This window comes from Vulpes lagopus, chromosome 9 (assembly GCF_018345385.1).
Source record: "Vulpes lagopus strain Blue_001 chromosome 9, ASM1834538v1, whole genome shotgun sequence".
Classification (NCBI taxonomy): domain Eukaryota; kingdom Metazoa; phylum Chordata; class Mammalia; order Carnivora; family Canidae; genus Vulpes; species Vulpes lagopus.
In genome coordinates this window covers 76,176,288-76,198,424 of record NC_054832.1, presented here as the reverse complement: position 1 = coordinate 76,198,424, position 22,137 = coordinate 76,176,288, and the positions used below count along the sequence as shown (strand labels likewise).

Genomic DNA, 22,137 nt, shown 5'->3' with positions numbered 1-22,137 from the left:
ATTAGAAACTCATTTTTAAGATCGGAAAATGAGATGCGGGAATTATTCTGAAACTCCGTAACGTTTTAAGTAGAATGAACTCACTCCAATTGCAATGTGCCCCATTAGAGATGTTAGCATGGTAATTCCATGATTTATCTTAAGATCTTTAGAAAAGTGTTAGAGACTTAATTTTAAATCAATTTAAATTTAAAATATAGAACACGAGGTTTTCTGGCAATATGCTTATGAGTCACATAGGATCTCGTGAGCACATAATAGATATAGTATAAAGTACACATAAAACAATAGGCATTTTTTCCAAAAATATTTACACACACACAATACATTTGTATGTAAGTGCATTTGTATGTATGTGTTTTAAGTGAGCAGTAAGCTCAATGTAATGAATCTCCATGAGATGAAATTATGTTTGCCTTCCTACCGGCTTATAGTCAGAACCACAGTAGATGGAAGCCCTTTTGGTACCTCGTTAAGGCTTACTGGATGGGATCCAAGATAAACCCTACGCAACTCTCTTCAATGTCAAAAGAGCTATGGTGAGGTTCCAGAGCAAAAAAAGAACATGTTCTATTTCTATGACTATATGAATATATAACTCTAGTCTTCAAATAGAACATTTTTTGTTTGCATAATTGGCTGCTAAATAAAAATTTCTAGGAAAGTAAATTGTGTTTTTTTTTTGTTTTTTTTTTCACTCTGCACACACTGTAAATATTTCATCTCTCTTTCAAGTGGTAACATTCAATAGTGATCCAGAGATTTTGATAACACATTGTTAGTTCCTTATTTTCTTGGTGGAAAGTTTCTCTCACTTCTCCTTGTAAGTTGAAAGATGAGCCTCCCATCACAATTACCTCCTGTGGGTGTTGCGGTTGCTGTTCACGTGCCCTCTTCCGGTGCATCCGGGGGTGGGACACTTGAGTACATTTTCGTGCATGGCAAGAACTAAGCACAAAATATCGCAAAAAGAAAGGAATAATAGGCTATAAGTATATAACACACTAACAAACTGACTTCTCCACTTTACATGCAAATTAATTTGGTTATATAATCTACCATTCTTCCTCCCACAGATATCGGGGTTGAAATAAATGAGTACTTAAGAACTTCAAAAATTAAATTCAACGAGCTTGTTCAAGATTTGGTTTCTCTAAACTTCATGTCATGATCAATGCTAGACTTAAGTAAGACTATTCTGTTTCTATTTAACTTAAACTGAGAGGCTTATACCCTTCCTCTACGTCCACTATAGTGACGTGCTTTTCCGTGGAAGAGTGGATGGAGAACATTGTCAAGTAGTTCCTTCTATCTTTTCCTGAGGTGTGAACTCCTGAATAGAGTCTTCTTTATTTTCTAGGGGATATTACTTTGATTCTTGTCCATTGCTCCCCACTCCCCACTTCCCATTGCCATTCAGTTATTGGTGAAAGGGCATGGTTGGGTAAACAACCAGGTAATCAATCTGAGGAACTGCTAATCTTCTGGGACAGTGCTGAACAGATTAGATTCACTGATTTGCAAAACCGTGCTTTTGAGAAGAATGATGTTGAGGCGTTCCCACCACTGTAGTTTGTATGACCCAAAGGTGTTTCAATAAGGTTAAAAAAGTAGAGGATGTAGCACATCGAGACTTCAAAACTTGGAAGGCAGCCCTTTCCTTCTCCAGTTTCCTAGCTCACAGCAGAGCTGAGGGTAGAGAAGCCAACCAATGTTTGCTGTTGCTCAGAGCTCTTTGCTACTGCAGGATGCCCTGGGGAGACGTGACAGGCATCACAAGTTCCTACAAGGAATGGGAAGATAGGGGGTCAGGGGGCACTGGTGATGTGATGCACTTCTTCTCTCTTTTTTAAGAAAGCCCCATGCTCAGCATGGAGCCCAGCTTGGAGTTTGAACTCACAACCTTGAGACCAAGACCTGAGCTGGGATCAACAGTTGGATGCTAAACCTACTGAGTGGGTGCCCCTGGGATGCACTTCTTATATTTAGATGATGAACTGAGGCTAAGACTGATCGTGGGCTTAAGGCAGCCATACTTCTGGGTGAGAAAGGACGGTATTAATATTAATATATTAATTAATATATTAATCATGCCTTTTACTTTCTGTCTTGTGATGCTTTGGCATCTGGGCCCTTGCAAACCCTGGAAAGACTGCCCCTTCAAAGAGCTTTTAAAGATAAATCAACCAATTATGAGTCTACACCCAACTGCCTCCTTTATTAGACTCACACTCACACTTCCCCACCTGCCAGGTATCAGAAACCAATGGACAAAGCCTCACAGCGAACTGAGATAATTAAAACTAGCCAGTCCTAAGTCTGCTTACTCTGCTCCTTCCCACAGAAACCATAAGTTCCCCTCCTCCCCTCCACCCTGATCACCCTGGTGTGGCATGCACCGTAGCCCTGCCTGGTGTGGCATGCAGCGTCCTCTCAGGAACTGTAACAGTCTTTTCAATGTCAGTTGTCTCCTGATCTATTGGCCTACCTGCACCCCAAGTTTTCTATTAATAAACTTATTTTAAACACCCAGCTAGATGGAAATTGCCTTGACACGGAAAGAAACTTTATATTCCCATTCCGAATTCCACACTGGAGGAGAAAGAGGATAATATTGTGATGTTGTGGCACAAATAAGAGGAAGCCTACTTGTTTTAGGGATAAGTAGTACTCACTTTCCAGGGGAACCCGCACTTTGTGGGGGCACCCCGAAAGGCTGCGGTGGTGGGGGTAGAGTCCTGTCACATGTCCCGTGCCATCGCACCCAGGGATAGGGCACTTGGTCTCCCTCTTTTCGGGCCTCGGTGAATCTAGAAAGAAATTAAATCAAGAGATTCATTTGGCTCTTCTTTCCCTCCCCATTCACTAGAGTGGCCTTGCAGAGTGACATTCTCACTTCACTCGGTTTTTACATCATAGACATTCTTCTCACATTGCCTTGAATAAGACCCTCAACTAAGACCTGTGGAAGCATAAAAAATGTTTTCGATTTTCTTGGTTTTCTAAGCAAAGGCTGACACAGGGCAAGGGAGTGTTAAAATACAGAGATGGTTTTAAGTTGTCATGTCACATATTATAGTTACAGTCTCAATGTGAAAAATGAATCCTACTCCAGAGGCAGAGGATGCACCCGAAAGGGAAAAAAAAAAAAAAGTGAGAAAGAAGAAAGAATATATTCAACCCAAAACTATCTCTGAAAAGAGTCTCAAAAAAAAAAAAAAAAAAAAGATTAAACAAAGAAGCCACCATATTCGAGAAGGGCTGCTTTGTTCTTATCCCTGTGGATCCCCGGCCTCACGTGGCCCTAAGGTCACAGGTCTAGGTAGCTGCTCCCATGCACGTGCAGGGCCTGCTTTGGCCAGAGTCAGGAAGGGGAGTCAACAATGCTATCTTGTGCCATGCCCAAGATCCCCAACCCCAGTGCTCTGCTACTTTGGATCAATATGGAGCAGCTATTGAGAAGAAGCTTTCATTTTACTCTGAATGCAGAAACTGAAAACTCAGGCAATAGGAAGACAGCCTGGCAAGGAAATATTTTAGGCAGAATGGAAACACAGAGTGGAGGCAGCCTTGAGTGGTCGGTACCACCAAGCACATTGGGACATGGGGAAGGGACCACAGGTTCCACCAGTCAGAGAGAAGGGAAACCTGGTAACACCACTTGTCAGGCTGCCATAGGGCATTGGCCTAGAGCGGGAGGGTGGAGGATGAGCTGGGGGTTTTAATCTTCCTGTGCATATTTTGGTGAGGGTTAGATAAAAGGCTATATAAATACGTAAAATAATTGAGGATTATCATGAATATTGATGGGGTTGGAGCTAACATAGGAGAGGCCTTCTGTAGACATTTCCATATTCATGACTCAGATAGTAGGTAAACTTAAAACAGAAATGCATTTTTTGGAACCCAAATCACCCCCTAACTTGGGCATGGAATGATATACCCAGCTAGGTGGAAATCACTGGGACAAGCTCGTCACTCAGCATTCCTAATGGTCAGAGGAACCAGAATCACAATGGGAGTGGGAGCCTCAGAGAAAGGACCCGCGTGGAATGGAGGCTGGCTGCAGGCTTCTCAGAGCACGAAGTATCATGAATAATGAATCCACTTGATGCTGAGAGTGAAAATAAATAATCTGTGTGCTCCTGCCATAGGAAAGCTGCCGGCAGTGGAATAGGGGGCAGAGTCCTGCAGCGTGAGGCTGTGGAGGCCCCATATCATATGCTCCTGCTCCAAGCATGGTACTGAGAGAAGAGCAATGTCGCGGATGCGACAGCCGTCTCCAGGGCTATTGCGATGAGTAGACATGCCTCTGTGATATCGTGCCACCCTAGTTGTTGGATTATAAATGGTCCTGAGCAGATGGGCACAGCAGGTTGTATGTAATGCAATTATTTGGGGGCATGCTTTCAGTGAAGGGGGAGGAGCCGAGGATCCTTCAAGTTATGCACACTCTGCCTGGGAGGGGGTGGTCAGCATGAGAAAACTGGAAATTGTATGTGATAAGTGAACAGCTCAAAGATTGGGATGCCTTGAGTGGCAGACACTTACGTTTCATGAGACACAGGATTTAAATGCCATAGTGTTGACACTGTTCTCTGCCTTTTGCAAGAAACAAGGAGGCATATAAGAGTTTTTACTTATTCTATGATTTTGTGGATACATATTTTACTTAATCCAAAAATGTTGCCAAATTTGAAGTTGTTTTAAGGCCTATAATATCTGTTGATGGAGAGTCAAAAATCCTTGAAGTTTGACTGAGGTGACACTAAGGGGGGTTGACACTGTATAGGAGAGAGAATTAGAAAGGAGGAGAAGCAATGTGGATTTTGATGCCCTTCCTTCCTTGGACCTGGTCCAGATGAGGCCACATTTCTAAACCACATTGAAAGGTTTGGCGCCGCGCATTTCCCCTCCTTGCCACATTATTTGTCTATAGGAAGCCAGAGAGGGTGTGGGAGATAAGGCAGGGCTGGCACCTGACCAGGTGTGGTCCACTGACAGTCCATCATGCACGTTTGTCTGCAAGCCTCCTCTGCTGGGTGAAACAGATGCCATGAAATGCTCTGTGGGGCAGAACCTGTTTGCATGATAAGAAGCCAGAGCTTGAGCTCTCGGGTGACTCTTAGGCCCGGCTCTTCTCCTTTTGTTTTCTTTGCTGAATGCTGCATAATGAGGGTGACCTTATACTCTGGTGACCTTACATCCCTGTTTGCCTGGGACTGCCTTATTCATACCTGATATACTCATGTGGCTGTTCATCGCCCTCCTCTTCACTCTGAAAGTGTCTTAGCCTGTACAGTAAATTCTACGGTGACTCTATACACATTGCGACCTGAAGTCTCACTAAATGCTTAGTAGCAATTTTAATTTTAGAATTGCTGACTCATTGAAGGCTAGGGTAAAATGGTATTTTAAAATGCTAGTCCTCTGTCCTTTAACAGTGGGGTCGCATGCCCAAGGTATATGGGAAATTAGGAAGGTATTGTGGAGAGCATGAATGTCAGTTGGTACGAGTATTGGCCTAAGAACATGGAACGCACACCAGAGGAAGAAGCATCTCTTAAGCCACTGGCTCCCACATCTAGAATAAAGAACAGGAAAGTGAATATCTAATTTGGACTCTGCAAGTATCCTCTAGATGAACCCTATAGTTCCCATGCATTATGGGCTTTACCTCTTTTTCCCTCTGTTTGATACTAGTCTGATCTGCATCTTCTTGCATAGGCTTTGAACACCCCAAGGCAGGATCATGCTTCCCACAATAGGATATACTGTTGAATTAGCCAGAGTCCTTAATAATTCTCTAAATCTTATATGACCCATGTTTACAAACACAGATTCTATTGCCTTCTTAGTTTTTGAAAACAAAACTTGTTAAGTTCTATAAAAATGGCCAAAGGATTGTCAAATATTTTAAGCTATGGCACAAAAAAATCTCTCCAAACACCGAATTTCATTGGCTGGAAGATATCATCGGTTGAATCATGCAACATCATTTTGGGTGTTAGTAAGAAAGAAAAAAAATATTGAAAATTAAAGTATGGCACACACTTCTAATTTCAGAGATTTCAAAATGAGAAAACAGTATATCTTAGAATGAATGAAATATAGTAGATGGCAAATTATGACCTTTTGGGATTCAATTTTATCTACGTTTTTGATTCTGTAGTCCCTAAGAAAAAATTAAAAAACACGCACACAGGTAAGTTCAGCAAGTTGCATATTAGTGGAGTGCACAAAGCTGGTAGTGGGTCCTGTCCCAAACCACACATTGTTAATTGATATTCTGTCCCAAACCCAACCCTGGCAGTAAGTTTGTATAATATTACTATCTTGCTTCTCACTATGTGACATTATTTTATTTATTTTTCGTTTGTTTATTTTCCCAGTTCTGAGCTGCAAGATAATAATTGACAAGATTGCAGGCGAGTACTAAAATAGACTCAAGATGACAAAATATACAATTCATTTCTGCATAAATCTCAGCAAGCAGATCATCCAAACCATAACTCACATATTATCCTTGCAAGCTCCTAGGGGCCATGACCTTGATTTTCTCTAAGATATTCCTAATTCTATGGTTCTTTAAGACTTTGAGGCACCCAATAAACATCTAAAAAAACACACTTAAAAAATGCAAGTTCTGGAGCAGTAAGTATGATAAGATCTGGGAAATACCAATCTTAAGCCTTCTAGGTACTTGAGAACCACCATTTGGGAATTATCACCAGGTCCATCTGGTGCAAGACTCAGGGTGGAGGAGGGGGGGGAGTAGCTTTATGGGAGATGAGACATAATTTCCTTAAAGTTGAGGAACAGTTTTCAGGTCTCCTCCAAGCACATTTATTCTTCTCATTCATATTTGGCCCACATATTTGTGGCCTTGAGTTACAAACCTGGTAAAAGCATAGGGTTATTAAAGCAGTAACCTCCAGTTTTATCCTAAGAGGGTTCAGAGCATCCTGTCTGACTTGCCAGTAGCTTGCCATTATTTTGAAGCTCCAAAGGTGCTAGATGATCCCATAAAGAAAGTAGGAAGGAAAAATTAAATTTCTAGAATTGATTTGATTGACAAAATGGCTTAAAATCCAAAAAGTAAAAATGTACTTCTAACATGTCCAATATAGTATTGTACAAGTAGTATATATTTTTTAAAAGTTGTCAAATTAAGAGAAAAAGAGGCAATGATTCTTATTTTGTGTGTAAAATCATTGCAAAACTGACCAAGCTTGATCTGGGAGTAATCTAGACAGCAGAGAAAAAAAGAAATTGTTTATTTTATAATATGAACTGGTTTTTAAATTGCATCAAGTTGTCAAAAGCTATCTGGAAGTGGTAATCAAATCTTACTAATTTTTCTTCCAACCCTTAAAGCAATTTTATTCCTAAAATAAATGCAAAAAATGCGCCTTACGTTTATTGTTAAAGATTTGTCTTCCACCCATGTCAATAACTTTGGTTTGCCTCCGTTCCCCAGCAAGGTGTTCCAGTAGAAACCTGTCCAACTCTTTGTAGGTGTTATGGAAAACACAACCTCGCTCCGCCTGGAGAGCAATTGCCTGCTCCAGCAAACTCAAGTTCCCCTTCGCTTTCTCCAGGTCAACAGACTCTTCTGTCATAGCTGCCAGACACTCATTATTCTCTTCCTCCATCCCAGAGAAAGAGAGCTGGGCTTTGCCATCCAGAGGTTCCACGTGTGCATTCTGTGGGTCTCTCCTTTCGGTCTCAGAATCACACATGTTTTCACAAGAGATAAACTTGTCACCTTCAGTTTTTATTTCAGGAACTTCCAATAGGTCTTTCCTATTATCCACTAAAATATACTTTGGGACCCTGTGTGGTTTGGTTTCTTCTGAGAAGTTGGAGCCACTGTCCCAACCATTCTCTGCACTTTCAGAGTTACTTTCACTGTCATCTGAGGAGCAGAACTGAAGCTGGGAATCATCAATTTTTTCTTTTCCATCATCAGAATGAATCAAAAAGCACTCATCAGCTTCATCACCCTCTGCTTTTAGAGACTGGATGCCACTGTCATTTAAATTCTCACTTATGGTCTGAACAGATACATTTTTTTCAAATTTTCCCAAGTGCATTAAAGATTTGACCACGAGCTCTTGATAGCAGCCATATCTGTCTTCCTTCCCATTGGAGTTTTCTTGTGCAGTCGAATGAAGGTTCTCATCCATAGGTTTTATCATGATTTCCTCTATAGAAAAAGAAAGCCAGTAATTAAAAACAAAAGTAAAAATATTTCATGAAAATTGCACCAATATGTAGATGAGAGATGGGTTGATATAGATATACGTATACAATAAGTACAATATGCAAATATGTGGGCTCTATCAATTTTATAAACACCGAAGGAAAAAATATATATCTTCTTAAAATGAAACAAAACAAAACAGACCTCAATATTCAGAGAATTGCATTTAAAGAAGTGAGCTAGTAGGCTTTTCAGCATATTAAGAGCTAATTGTTTCCAGAGTGCTGAAATAGATACCTAACAATAACAGAATGCTGATTGTGAAATTGTTGTTACTGTACCTCTCATATTTGCAAATCCTAGCCAACCAGAAGGAAATCAAATATGCATAATACTACACAATATAAAGGAAACATTCATCAGATTTCTCTGCTAGCATGGCTATGTATTTTCAAAGCTTATTTGGTTTATGTTCTCTACCTCCACAGTTTCTCACACATACTTTCAGATTTTGTGGAATGTTAGCTAAAAGACAAAATACATCCACATGCAGATGATAACTAAAAGAGTTATGAAGCTTCCAAGGCTTCCTGTTCACTTTCACAACTGTCACATAGAAATTCCATGCCAAGGGAAATGCAAGTAAATGGGAGATTTAGCATGATCAAATATCTTTATTTTAAAAGGATTATTTATTTATTTATTTATTTATTTATTTATTTATTTGAGAGAGAGAAGGGAGGGCGGGGGAGGCAGAAGGAGAGAATCTCCAGCAGACTCTGTGCTGAGTGCAGAGCCTGACACAGGGCTTGATCTCATGACCCTGAGCTAAAATCAAGAGTTGGACGCTTCACTGACTGAGCCATGCAGGCGCCCCAGCATGATCAAATATTTTAAATAGTGACATATTTTCGGGCCTGGTACTGGCATGCATTTGTGTAAGAGGGCAATGAGATGAGAGATGGAGATGGTTGGAGTACATGGAACATTAATTAATTGTTTTCAGTAGTGGGCCTACTGAAGTCTTGACAGTCAAAGAGCCCTATGACTATGAACAGGTCTCCATACGCTAGTCTGTCCAGGACAGTCCACTGGATCTCTGTTGTCCCAATCCAGTTGTTAGTGTTAACCCTGTTACTCTTGGCAGTGGCCCAGCTGCAGTGAGTGATAGTATGTGTGTATATAGTCATATGTATACATACGTATGTATATGTGTGTGTGTGTGTATATGTACACATGCATATGCATATACCCACATAAATGTGTGTGTATTATATATATATTATATATATATAATACACACACAGATATATATATAGTGATAGCCTACCCAAGCCTGTCCCAATGCAAACACAACAATTAAGGGTGCAGATTTGCTAGTTGACCTACTCCTGGTTTAGCATACAAGGCAGTATGGGGAGCGAGACACCCAGAACACACGCGGCTGTGAAATGCAGCAGACAACTAAGGAATGGTCCCCTGATATTCACTAAGACTAAAAAAAAAAAAAAAAAATGGAGAGAGGGGAGAGAGAGAGAGAAGAAAGAAGAAGCAGGACCATTTCTGTGTCTCTGAAGGCTGAGTGGGGGATGGGCAACACAAAATAATAAGCCCCCTTAAAGACTGTGAAAGACACAAGTGAAGTGCATTCTGTGCTAATAAACATCTTTGGAGGGAAGAAAAGGACAGCCATCCCATGTGATGGCTGCAGGAGAGGGTGTCTGTGCAGAAGACAATGTGCCTTTTTTAGTCTCATTTAATTTTTTATAAACATTGTCTCTGACAAGGACACTCAAAAATACATCTCCATCATCTTCCTTTCTGGTAATTATCTCCCTAAATCAACACTGGACTGCCAGGATCAAGTAAATATTGCCATAGTAACTAAAAGCATTTTTGGATGAAGGGAAGAATTTAGTCACAACACTAGCCCCTTTAAATAATGCTGATTATAGGGTGCAGTCTTTTGTTGGGATCTATTCAACATAAACTGAAAAATTTAACATTTTACTTCCTAGAAAATAAGCTGGATAAACAAGCACATCATATTTGATAGGATGGTCGATTCCCTTCTGAATTCATATCAGAGGAATTCCAGGTTTAAATAATATATTAAACATAGTCTAAAATGCAAATGAAGTTTTTCTCAATATCACAGTTGGCTATTAGGAGAAAGTGTAAAGGGTTATGATAATTTTAAAGTATTATGAACTACAGAAAACAAATAAAAAGCATTTTCAGTGAATATGCTCAATTCATTGAACTATTCTCTCACTCCACTTAACTACCCACATGTGTACAATAATGATTTATAGACATTATACCTAATTATGCATATTTGGGCTGTGTTAGAGTGCTAACAAAAGCTCTAGAAAGCAACAATTACCTCTGTTGCTTAGCTACATAGTTTAAAATATTCCTATTAAGTGCAGATCACCAGAGAGGCGGGAGTGACAAAAACGCACATGTGCACGACAATGCGTTTCACTGTGCTGCTGCCAACTGCTAGCATTTTGGGTCATTTCCAGTTTACATAATTGTTTGGTTCAACTGTTTGTTATATGCTAAAAGAAAATATTTATTAATTATTCTTCAGAAAGAGAGGAGTCCTGCCGATAGAGGTGCCTACGTGTATCACACGCGATGGTTTCCAGGGATGTTCCACAAATTTGCAAACCAACTTTCCATATACCCACCCCTCTCTGGCTTTCACTATCATTATTAAAAAAAAAAAAAAAAAAAAAAAAAGTTGAGTTAGCTTTTGAACCTGACAGATCTGTGACGAGGTTCTTTTTTCTCTTTGCTTTGTAATGGGCTGCCTACCTTTTTACATTACTGTGTTTTTATTTTCATCGGTGGCCCAGTGATTCATTCGCTGACATACCTTTGTCAGTGAAATAACTAACCTGGTTTTGATTCTGGGCTTGTAAGCTCAAGTCTGTGCAAACCTCAAGGCATCCTTGACCTTTCTGAACCCCATGTCCTCGCTCACAGTTAGGCACACTGCAGAGTCTACATGGGAACACGCACAAAGCAGGTGCCACACAACAGGTGTTCAGTAAATGATGGCTGTCTTCTCCCTTCCCCAGATACAACTTCAGATGACAGTAACAGCAGAGAATACATGGGACCGGGACCCTCCACACAAATAAGATGAAACTGATCCCTGAGAACAGGCACAGTCCCCAGTGTGAAAGAGACTGAACCAGTTTAGCACCCACGTCACATATGCTATGGAATTGCTATTCTGAAGGTAATTACCTTCAGAAACTGGAGTTTCAATGCACAATGCACAACATGGAGGGAAAACCTCTATGACTTTGAGGTCCAGAGACTGGCGCTGAGCTGCTGGCCCAGCAACACCTGCCTGTGTGACCTTGGGGCAGGCCTGCATCTCTTGAGTCCTGGGTCCTCATCTTTTAAATGAGGAAGATCCAGTGACATCCTAGAACAATAAACTGTTATGTTCCTGGCACGGTATTCCTTACTGCACTTAATCTTTAGAGTAACAACAAGAAAGAGACTTTCTACTCCATTTTATAGAAGGGAAACTATTTCCTAAAGGGCTAGGAGATCAAGATCACAGCTAGCCAGTGGTGGAGGGGGTGAGGGTGGAGGGGCTGAGATCCAGACCCAGGGCCACGGTTTCCTGACCCTATGCCCATCCTTCTGCACAAAGCTATCCCAGATCCCACAGCCCAGGAAGGTCATATGTCTCTACTGATGTTTACAAAACACAGCAACCCTTAGAAGAAACGGTTCAGAATACTAATAGTCTATTATTTTCCCAAGTTCAGATACTTTCAAGAGTGAAATTATAAAAAGATACTAAAATGCAATTGTCAGTTGACTTTCAATCAAAATCAATGACTCTTAAATTATAAATAAAATATGCAAAAATGAATAAACAGCAATAACAAGACAAAAACTAACAGGTAACCACACCTTGGCTTTCTCAGTACAACAGTGTAGGTCAGACAATTCCTAAGGCACACTCCCCTGGAGCAGTCAGAGTTGGAGTTTACCTAGCACACCCCTTCCTCCTCCTGAAAACATTTCAAAGTGTGGACCAGGAGAAGAGGCTGGAGCTGGATGACACCTTCTATAACATAGAGTAAAATAATAAATGTTTTTGCTGGATATGAAAAAGTTCATATTTATTTATTTGCTTAAAACCGAAGTCTCTACTCCAAGGGGTCTGGTAATCCTAGAAAGTATATGCTAATGGATTCCCACATTATGTATCAGCTGTTCTGCTCAAAACAACTTCAAAAATTCCTCTGAAAATCACAAGTTTTGAGTTTGACTCCTTTAATATAACTGGATTTTATTACAACTGGATTTTAGTTCTGTTTCTGAAACTATCAAAATTACTTGTATAGACAAACTAGTTTTCCAGGTCTCTTGAATATGTAAATCTTGCTGGGAATAAAAGCACTAGAAAAAATGAATTTATCTTTCAAAGTTCTAAAACCAGTGTGGCTTATCCCTTATTTGCGTTTTGTTGAGAGATGTGTTAAAATGATCATCTCAGCCCCTAGAGTTCCTATAATTGTGACAGATATCCCTGAGTCAAGAGCATGAGCCTAGAAACTGAGAGGGACTCCATACATTTGGCTAATCTCACTTCTCGGTAACCCGTCTTTTCCTCGTCTGTGTTGGGAAAGCCTGAGCTTGTCCTACCTTCTGCTAGTACTTTGCAAGCTTGTATTCTGTTTGCCCCAGTGAAGAAGGTGTTATCTGTGTGTTTTTTGTCTACTTTCTCTTCTATCACCATTAATGCCCACCTGCAGCTCTTTGAAAAACAGCTACTTAAGGGTATGAGACATAGTTTTGCCATTAAATGAATTCAACTGCCCTATCTACTTTCTAAAGGTAGTCAGAGCATGGATGATTGGATTATGGAGCACGGTTAGCTGGGAAATAATTATTTTGCTTATCCTTCAATTGTGTCCTAATTATCTTCTTTTCAACACCTACAAGCTGCATTACCTTAAGCATTAAATCTCTTTGGTCTTCAATGATCTCATCTGTAAAATTGGGACCATAATCATGCATACCTCATGTCATTGTTGGGTGGATTAAATGATATAATTTATGTGCCTAGAATATATTAAGAATTCAAAAATAATGGCCACTACCACTATAATTTCAGCATATTCATTATTAGCAGTGCTTCCAGGGCTAAATATAAAAATAGATAACATTTGTGAACCTGCAAATAGATGTCCATCAGTGTTTGTAACTGAATGTTTCACTGAGTACATCTTCACAGTATATTTTCTTGGTTGATATTAAGCATCTACGATCATCACACGACTAACATAAAAGGCAGGAGGTCCAAAAAAAAAAAAAAAGGCAGGAGGTCCAGTGGGCAGATACAGTCCTTGTCCTTAAGGCACTTACAAGAATGTGTTGGTGTAAAAAGATGCCCATATAAAAAAATACCCGGTGAATTAATGTCAACCAGATGAATTATGCCTCAAGTCTAACCACATCAATTCAAGGACCTTCCCTAATACTATATTCAAACTGCAATTTTCATAAATCCACAAAAATGACCAGCTCAAGGAAACAAAAACAGTCAAGGATGATTATAATTTACAGATAAGCTTTAAGCCATATGGTAAATTCAGAAAAGCCAGGACATTTGCTTAAACACTGTCAAATCAGCATACAACTTTGTTTTCACTACAGAATCTCAACTTACTTGCAAGCCAAGATTACTGAAGATCTAATGGTTGGGCTCTGACATTTGTGTTCAGTCAGTGAGTATGCTTTTGTATCTTTTCTAGTAATTCCTATTGCTGTTACTCTAATTCTGTCTATAATAGATATTTATAATCTAAGAGCTCTTTGCCTTTGGTTTATTATACATACTTCTTTTCAAATAACATCTTATTTAGTATGTTTTAATTCCTTAAAAAGTCACATTCAGAAAATAACTATTTCATAGAATAGATGTACAGCTCATTTCATTTTCTAATCAGTCCAGCTTTTGATTTCCATTTTTTTCATAAATTTTTTAGATATTTCGCATATCCTTCAATTTCAGCCTCATGCACAAAGTAGTTGGTGATGGTCCAACTCCTGGAGGCACTATGACTACCATGAACCTAATAGGAGTAACTGTAGACTGGGGAGAAACACATCCTAAAATTTCAAAGTAGTAACTACATATCACTTAGCATGCAAACAGTATTTCATGAGTGAGTGAAGAATCGAATTCATGAAATATAATGTGTGCCTAAAGGTAATCGAAAATCATTTGTCTCAGAACTAATGGGCACAGTGATGCATTTTCTATAACACATCATTTTCCTACTGAAGAAGACACTAGGGTGCCAACTTCAGGTCCCTTCTGCTAAGTCCATTTCTATAAGCATTTATATTAAAAATGGTGAAAAGATTAAGGTCACAAGCCATCTGCATTAGTCTGTGTTGCAATTATCAATTATATTTTTTTGGGGGGGCAAATAACACTCTGTTTATAAAACAAAAAATCAAATGCCTTATTTATATATGTCATACCTGAGATACCTTAAGCTTAAATATATCCTTTCATTTTTAGGGGTTCTTTCAGGGATAGACATCCATCCTATTAGGGAGTCAAGGTACTCTTTAACTTTAAGGCTTAGTATCTTTCATTTTCTTCAAAAAGAGGCACAGTCCAATTCTGTGCTTTTGAAAATGAACTCAGGCAAGGACTCTCTCCACAGCTTATATTTAGACTCTCTGCAGTTACTGATTTAAAAAAAAAAATTGGTTCTTGGGAAATGGATGCTGAGTGAAATAAATGTTTGATTTTGCTTCCAGATGAGAATTTGCTTCTACGGCACACGGACTATATATCCTAAAGACCGAGGATTTGGTGTCAGGAAGTAGATAAAGTTTGTGCCACACCCGCTTGCTACCTGTGGCAGTGTGATCACTGGCTTCTGCGAAGCCATCTTCCTCCTCCGCCTGGGTCCTGTCATCACATTCTTCTCTGCAGTCCAGGTTTGGGCTGTAGTGTCGGGGCTTCATTAGCAGGGATTTTCTCTTGTTGACTGGGACGCCCAAAGCCTGCTCTGCAGCTCTCCTCTTCTTCGCCATGGAGCAATCATATGCAGCACTGCAGTGATTGAGGCAAATTAAGAACATGGAGACTTTACTGCTACTTGTCATTTGATTTCCATGAAGTATAACCCAAAGCCTGTGGACCTAGGACTAAAGGTTTAGGGTGAGTTGTTGGCACTAACGGAAACAGCCCATCCATTGAATCTACTGAACTGTGTGGATTCTATTTTACTGCCTATCAGAAGAGTTAAAAAAAAAATTCATCCTTAATCCTGAGTAAGCATATGTTAATCTGTGCTTTGCTTGGCACTACATTAAATACCCAGGGAGGGATGAAACAAGATTTGCACTGGTTTGCTAATCCTAAGAAACAGCTAATGTGAAAAATATACCACCAGACACAAAAACACGTGTCCAGTATGGGTAAATCACAAGGTTTTACAAATAGTTGTTTGCTACCCAAACTGCTTATCTCTGCCACAGTTGCACATCAAACTTGAGATGCCACATCCTGAGCTTTGACCTGAAAAAGAAAAGCATAAAAGGAGGGGCAAGCTGGGAACATTATGTCAGCCTGTATCCAGTCACACACACACACACACACACACACACACACACACACACACACACACAATTAAAAAGGTGAAAAGATGCTACCTGGCATCCTGTCTTCTGATTCTCACACATTTGGCACACAGAACAAACAAATAAAAGGAGTAAAAATAAGATTGGATTTCATAAAAATGGACAACAGTTTATCCTTACTCCTGTCCTCATATGATTTTATTTGGAAATACTCCTGAGGGCGGCCTTTTCAAAGCAGATTTCCTACATAGAGCTCACTCAGAATTAATGCAGATCCTGAAGTTAAGACAAATATTCTCTTGGCAAGATCCAGGGAGACCAGAGGGTTTGGCCCACAGTGAATCTGTGAGAGATATTTATTAAAATGCCCTTTGAAGAAAAATGCAAGAGCTTTAGACGCAAAAATGCAAACTAGAGAATCTTAGACTCAGTATTTGAGATATTACTTACTCTATCACATGCAAAAAAAAAAAGATTGGATACTCAGTAATATTATCAAACAGACAAAGGTCTTAAATTATCCTCTTGGATATATTAATGCAAAGATGGTGACCTGTTCCTAAAAATTGATTATAGTTGTTCAAGAATTCCTGAACTTAGGGACACCTGGCTTCCATGAAAGGGTGATGAAACAAGAAAATGTTAGATGCTGATCATGGAGCCTCCTGATCCCCATAGAAGGTATTGACATTCATCGAGGGTCAGGCTAGTTTAAGAGTGGTGAGCACTGCACATTTCCTTGATCACATTGATGGCTACTGCCTATAGCCCATACAATCCCAATAAAAGTTTATAAATGAAATGGACATTAAAAAAGTATACAGGACTTTTAATATGAAATGGAAATACTTTTAAACTAAAAAGAGAACATAAAAGTCCATTCAATAAATACACTGGATAATAAAATAGATCATTTCCATTAACCATCAGGAGCAGGGATGCCTGGGTGGCTTTGTGGTTGAGCATCTGCCTTCAGTCCAGGGCCTGATTCTGGAGACTGGGGATCGAGTCCCACGTTAGGCTCCCTGCATGGAGCCTGCTTCTCCCTCTGCCTGTGTCTCTGCCTCTCTCTCTCTCTCTCTCTCCCCCTCTCTCTCTTTCTCTGTGTGTGTGTGTGTGTGTCTCGTGAATAAATACATAAAATCCTTAAAAAAAAAAGAATTCTTGAACTTAGAACAGTAGATTAAAAAAACTTCATAGGGAAAAGAAAGGGCTATTCTTTCCAGGAAAAAAAAAAGAATCTGGAAGGAGAGAAAATCCTAGAGGTTAGAAATCTCTCAAAAAAGATTAAAAAGTGAATAATTTAAAATTCTCCTGAGGCAGAGAATAGTGAAGTTCCCAAATAAACTAATTTCCCTTTGCAAAATCTCTCTGATGAGCCCAAATTTAAAGTGACTCTGTATAGAAGATGGAACAAAAGAGAATATAACCAGATGACTATGGGAGGAAAAACCTGCCTTTATATGAAGACTATAGACAGTGGAGACTTACATGGCCTACATATGCTGGTTTGTCAAGGAAAAGTCTACAACATGCAGTTCTGATATATTGGGAGAAGGCATAAAGAAGCAGAGCTACCCTTATGCTAGTTTTCTTTGTCAAGGAGAAGACTGATCTTGGAAGGAAGAGGGACAGAGAAATATATCAAAAAGGATACATTTCCTAGGTATGTGAGGAGAGTTTAAGGAGTTCCCCAAACTAGTTAAAGTCTTCTGAATCCAGTGAACTTCCATCAAAAATACTCAGAAAATATACAAGACCACTAAACTATTATCTCAAACCATGATGAGAGGCTCCTGGCAAATATCATTTAGGTATTAAACAGGGAAGAAAAGTAGATTCTAAAAACCAATTTAAGCATACACTCGTACTGGGAAAGAGACCAAGAAAGTTTATCAAAACAAAGATATCAGTACCAGGGAACACTAACCAATAAGACCTTGGTGATGACTAGTTAACAAAGAACTGGTCAGTCAGAAAAATGTCATTTCTTTCTTTGATGTTTGATGAATGAGACTGAACATTTACTACCCATAAGACCCTTACAAACTTTGTCTTGTTAAGATTGTTATCAAAGTTTATTTACAAAGACAAATATCAGGCAGCCCGGGTGGCTCAGTGGTTTAGCGCCGCCTTCAGCCCAGGGCATGATCCCGGAGACCTGGGATCAAATCCCACATCAGGCTCCCTGCATGGAGCCTGCTTCTCCCTCTGCCTGTGTCTGTGCCTCTCTGTATCTCTCATGAATAAATAAATAAAAATCTTAAAAGAAAATCAAGTATCATTCTCAAAATCATATATGATAATCAGTGGGGCTGATATTTGAATCCTAGGCTATTGGACCCCAAAGCTCATGCTCTCTCCTAAGTGTTGCCACATTAAAACAAATTTCCATATGTATTTAACACCTGGGTGAAGTCAGACCTGGATCAACCAGCCACCTCTTTAACTGGAAGGAAGCTGCCTGTCACAGGGCTCTTCGCCCAGTGATTGAGGTGCAGATAAATAGGACACTCATCAGATCTGGAGATGATACTGAGTTTCAGCAAGGGAATGATGTTGCAAATCTAATTAAGCTCCCTCCCCCAAATGTCCATAGTCTGGAGTAGTAGAGTGAACTTAATGAGATGACATGCAATGGTAGTAAAAATCAAGTTCAGTGTTTAGGTCCAAATAATAACTGTGCAAGGATGAAGGGGATATGTAAGATTTTATCAAAAGTACAAATTTAGCTTAAAATAAATTATTGTTTTTGATTCGATGTATAAAGTTCCTTAAGTAATATTATCTGTGTAATCTGGGAAAAATAATTGAATTTTTTGGAACACCAAATTCCTTATCCTTGGATACAAGTAATTTCTACATCACATGTTGTGGATAGAGAAGATAACATCTGTCCTGGTAGTGGCTAAAATAGGTTAAGATAGAACTGTTCGGACTCCCAGGTCAGTGCTCCTGGGACTCCACCAACATCAGGCTAATGCTGAGACAATGCAACATCACAAACTCTCCCAAGCACACTGTACAGATTTATGCCTGCTTGTATGTCCATAAATGCTTTCTAATTTTTTACATATTATTTACATTTATATAAATTACATGATATTTACACATAGCATTTGCTTTAAATCTGACATTCTCTGCATTTCTCCATTGCAAAGTAGCCATGGTCCAGGAAGCATTTGGAGCTAAAATGAAAGGCTTTATAATAAATATTACCCTTTGTGTGTGCATGGAAAATGGTCCCTTTTCCTAGTTTTCCCTAAGGGCACACTATTTTGGCTTTATTGTGACACTTCACTGTGACACTGCAATGAGGGAAAGCCATGCTTTACATGTCACTGAAAGAAATGCCACAAAATGCTAACATATCTTCTCAAGGTTGCCAGAAATAATTTCCACTGGGTTGTGTTTTCCCATCTGTGAAGCTCTGAAATGTTAAGGAAATAAATGAGCTCTATTATCTATATTTTTCTAGTAGATGAGAAAGAAAGAGAAAAAATACACTCAGCCCTGCATTTATTGTTCTATTCAATCAAACTGTTGCTTTAAACATCCTGAGTCCTCCAGGGAACTTTATCAATGCACCAAATACCTTTCAACACCATATTTCATATCTGTGGCTTTGATTTTATTAAAATATCTTTGAAAGATCTGTATTTTTACTTGAGAGAAAATTTTGGTTATGTATTTGAGAAATGTTTCCATTTAGAAACTCAGATTCTAATTGGAAACAGTATTCCCTCTGATGACAACATATGGTGAAATTTTACTCAAAACAATGATTGAGAAACCCAGCATTTAGATAACATTAATGATAGACCCAGTGCTGGAAGTAGGTTTAGAAGTCATTTTTTTTTTTTTTTTAGATTTCAAAAAAAGAATACAACAAATTAGGGAACTATGAATCCCCAAAATCTGTCCAATAAACACTGGGATCTACAGTTTTCCAGTTTATTTTCCACAGTAATAAATTCTCAATGCAAGTTACAAGAAGACATGTAACAAATTTAAAAATGCAGGTTTCGCAATATATATATTCTTAGTACACTCTCCCAAAAGAATAAAATAGAAAAAACAATGAAAACTATGAATCTCTGAGCCTAAGGAAACTATATGCTCCATTTCTGTGGAATATTCATAGTGGGTATTAAAAACAGATATCTTTTAATTAGGAATAATACCACAGGCTTATAGAAAGGAACCAAGAAGTATGAATTTGAATTAAGATGACTGGCAGAAAAAAAACAAAGGTATAATGATTTAAAAAGAAAAAAACTTAAACTATTATTATTTTCAGACATGATTTTATTTGAAGAAAATCCAAAAGATTCTACAGATAAAACATTAAAAGAAGGAAGCAAATATAATCAAATCATTAAAAATTATTTGAACTTCTGTAAACCATCAATAAAAAATTAGAAAAATATTTTTAAAATAAAACCGTTTATAATGCACAGAAATATAAATGCTTAGGAATAAATCTAACAAAAGATATATAACTTACACAGACATTTAAAGAGAATTAAAGAACTGAATAGAGAAATATAAGAAGTGTATAGAATAAAAGATTCAGTATTGCAAGATTTCAATTCTCCCCAAATTTATATTAGATCCAACACAATCTCAAACAAAACTCCAAGAACAATTTTTTTTAGAAATTAACCACGTAATTCTAAAATTTGTATGAAAATAAAAAGAATTAAGAATAGTATAAACCATCTTGAAGAAAACAACAAAGTTGAAAGACTTTATAGTTGTGAATGTCAAAGTTCATCATAAACCTATTGTACTTGACATAGGGTGCTGTGCAAGCATAAACAAATAGATCAATGAAACAGAATAGATGTTCCATCCACTGGGTCTAGAAATAGGCTCACACATATATGGTCAACTTTTGACAACGATGTCATTGAGAAAAGGGTTGTTTCTTCAACGAATGGCCCTGAGTCAACTGGATAGCTATCTGAAAAAAAAAATGTTTTGACTTCTACCTTATAGTATATACAATAAACAATTCCAGAAGAATTATGGATTTAAAAGACTAACAAGACAGTAGAAAAAGCAAGCTACTGAGTGGGAGAAGGTATTTGCAATTTATCTTTATTTTTAAAAATTTATATACAGAATGTAAAAAGAATTATTGCAAATAAATAAGAAAATGGCAATCAATTTAAAAAGTGGGCGAAAGATGTGGGTAGGCACTTACAAAAGAACTGATAAACAAAATGAAAAGGTGTTTAGACTCAAAACCACATAAATGCAAAAATATATATTGGCTTCTTGGCTAATAAAGTGATAACCATACGTGGAATCCTCTAAAACTTCTTCCTTCGCATCACCAAAATAGTAAATCCAAAATCTTATATTCTAGAAGGAATAGTAACTATTACTGCTCTCTCTAAACTTAGAGGATGTATGTAATTTTTTCATTACATTTACCAGAGCAGGCTCTAATAAGAATGTTCCGGAGGAGGGGCAAGACCACGGAAGAGTAGGGTCCCCCAGTCACCTGTCCCCACCAAATTACCTAGATAACCTTCAAATCATCCCGAAAATCTACGAGTTCGGCCTGAGATTTAAAGAGAGACCAGCTGGAAGGAGTTCAAGCTTCTGGGGCAGCCCCGGTAGCACAGTGGATTGGCTCCACCTGCAGCCTGGGGTGTGATCCTGGAGACCCTGGATCGAGTCCCACATCAGGCTCCCTGCATGGAGCCTGCTTCTCCCTCAGCCTGTGTCTCTGCGCCTCTCTCTCTGTGTCTATGAATAAATAAATTAAAAATCTTTAAAAAAAAAAAAAAGAGTTCACGGTTGTTTCAAGGTAGGAAGACGGGGAAAAAGAAATAAAGACACAAAAGGCCTCCGAGGGGGAGGGGCCCCGCGAGGAGCCGGGCTGAGGCCGGGGCGAGTGTCCCCAGGACAGGAGAGCCCCGTCCCGAAGAAGCAGGAGCTGCACCAACCTTCCCGGGCGGAAAGGGGCCCGCAGGGAGTTAGAGCAGGACCCAGGAGGGCGGGGATGCCCTCGGGCTCCCTGGGACACTAACAGGCACCTGCGCCCCCGGGACAGGCAGAGGCCGGGAGGGCCCAGGACAGCGAGGACACTCCTGCCCCAGCTGAGCAGATCAGTGGCCCCGCCCCGGAGCCTCCAGGCCCTGCAGACGGAGAGCCCCGGAGCTACTGCGGGAGCTGACTCCAGGGCTGCAGAGCTGGCCCCGCCACTGCGGTTGTTCCTCCCGGGGCCTCACGGGGTGAACAACCCCCACTGAGCCCTGCACCAGGCAGGGGCA

The 22,137-nt window shown here is 39.3% G+C and overlaps 1 protein-coding gene across 3 annotated transcripts in view; it reads right to left on the bottom strand.

Annotated features, from left to right (window-relative positions):
- Window positions 1-22,137, bottom strand: part of LOC121498769 (suppression of tumorigenicity 18 protein) — a 123,649-nt gene that overhangs the window by 51,154 nt on the left and 50,358 nt on the right. For all 3 annotated transcript variants that reach the window (XM_041768900.1, XM_041768899.1, XM_041768901.1), the window contains exons 4-7: window positions 15,121-15,320; window positions 7,418-8,209; window positions 2,676-2,810; window positions 858-948 (exon numbers count right to left, since the gene is read on the bottom strand). In XM_041768900.1, coding sequence (XP_041624834.1) covers window positions 858-948; window positions 2,676-2,810; window positions 7,418-8,209; window positions 15,121-15,320 — 1,218 coding nt within the window. The remainder of the gene's footprint in view (window positions 1-857; window positions 949-2,675; window positions 2,811-7,417; window positions 8,210-15,120; window positions 15,321-22,137) is intronic.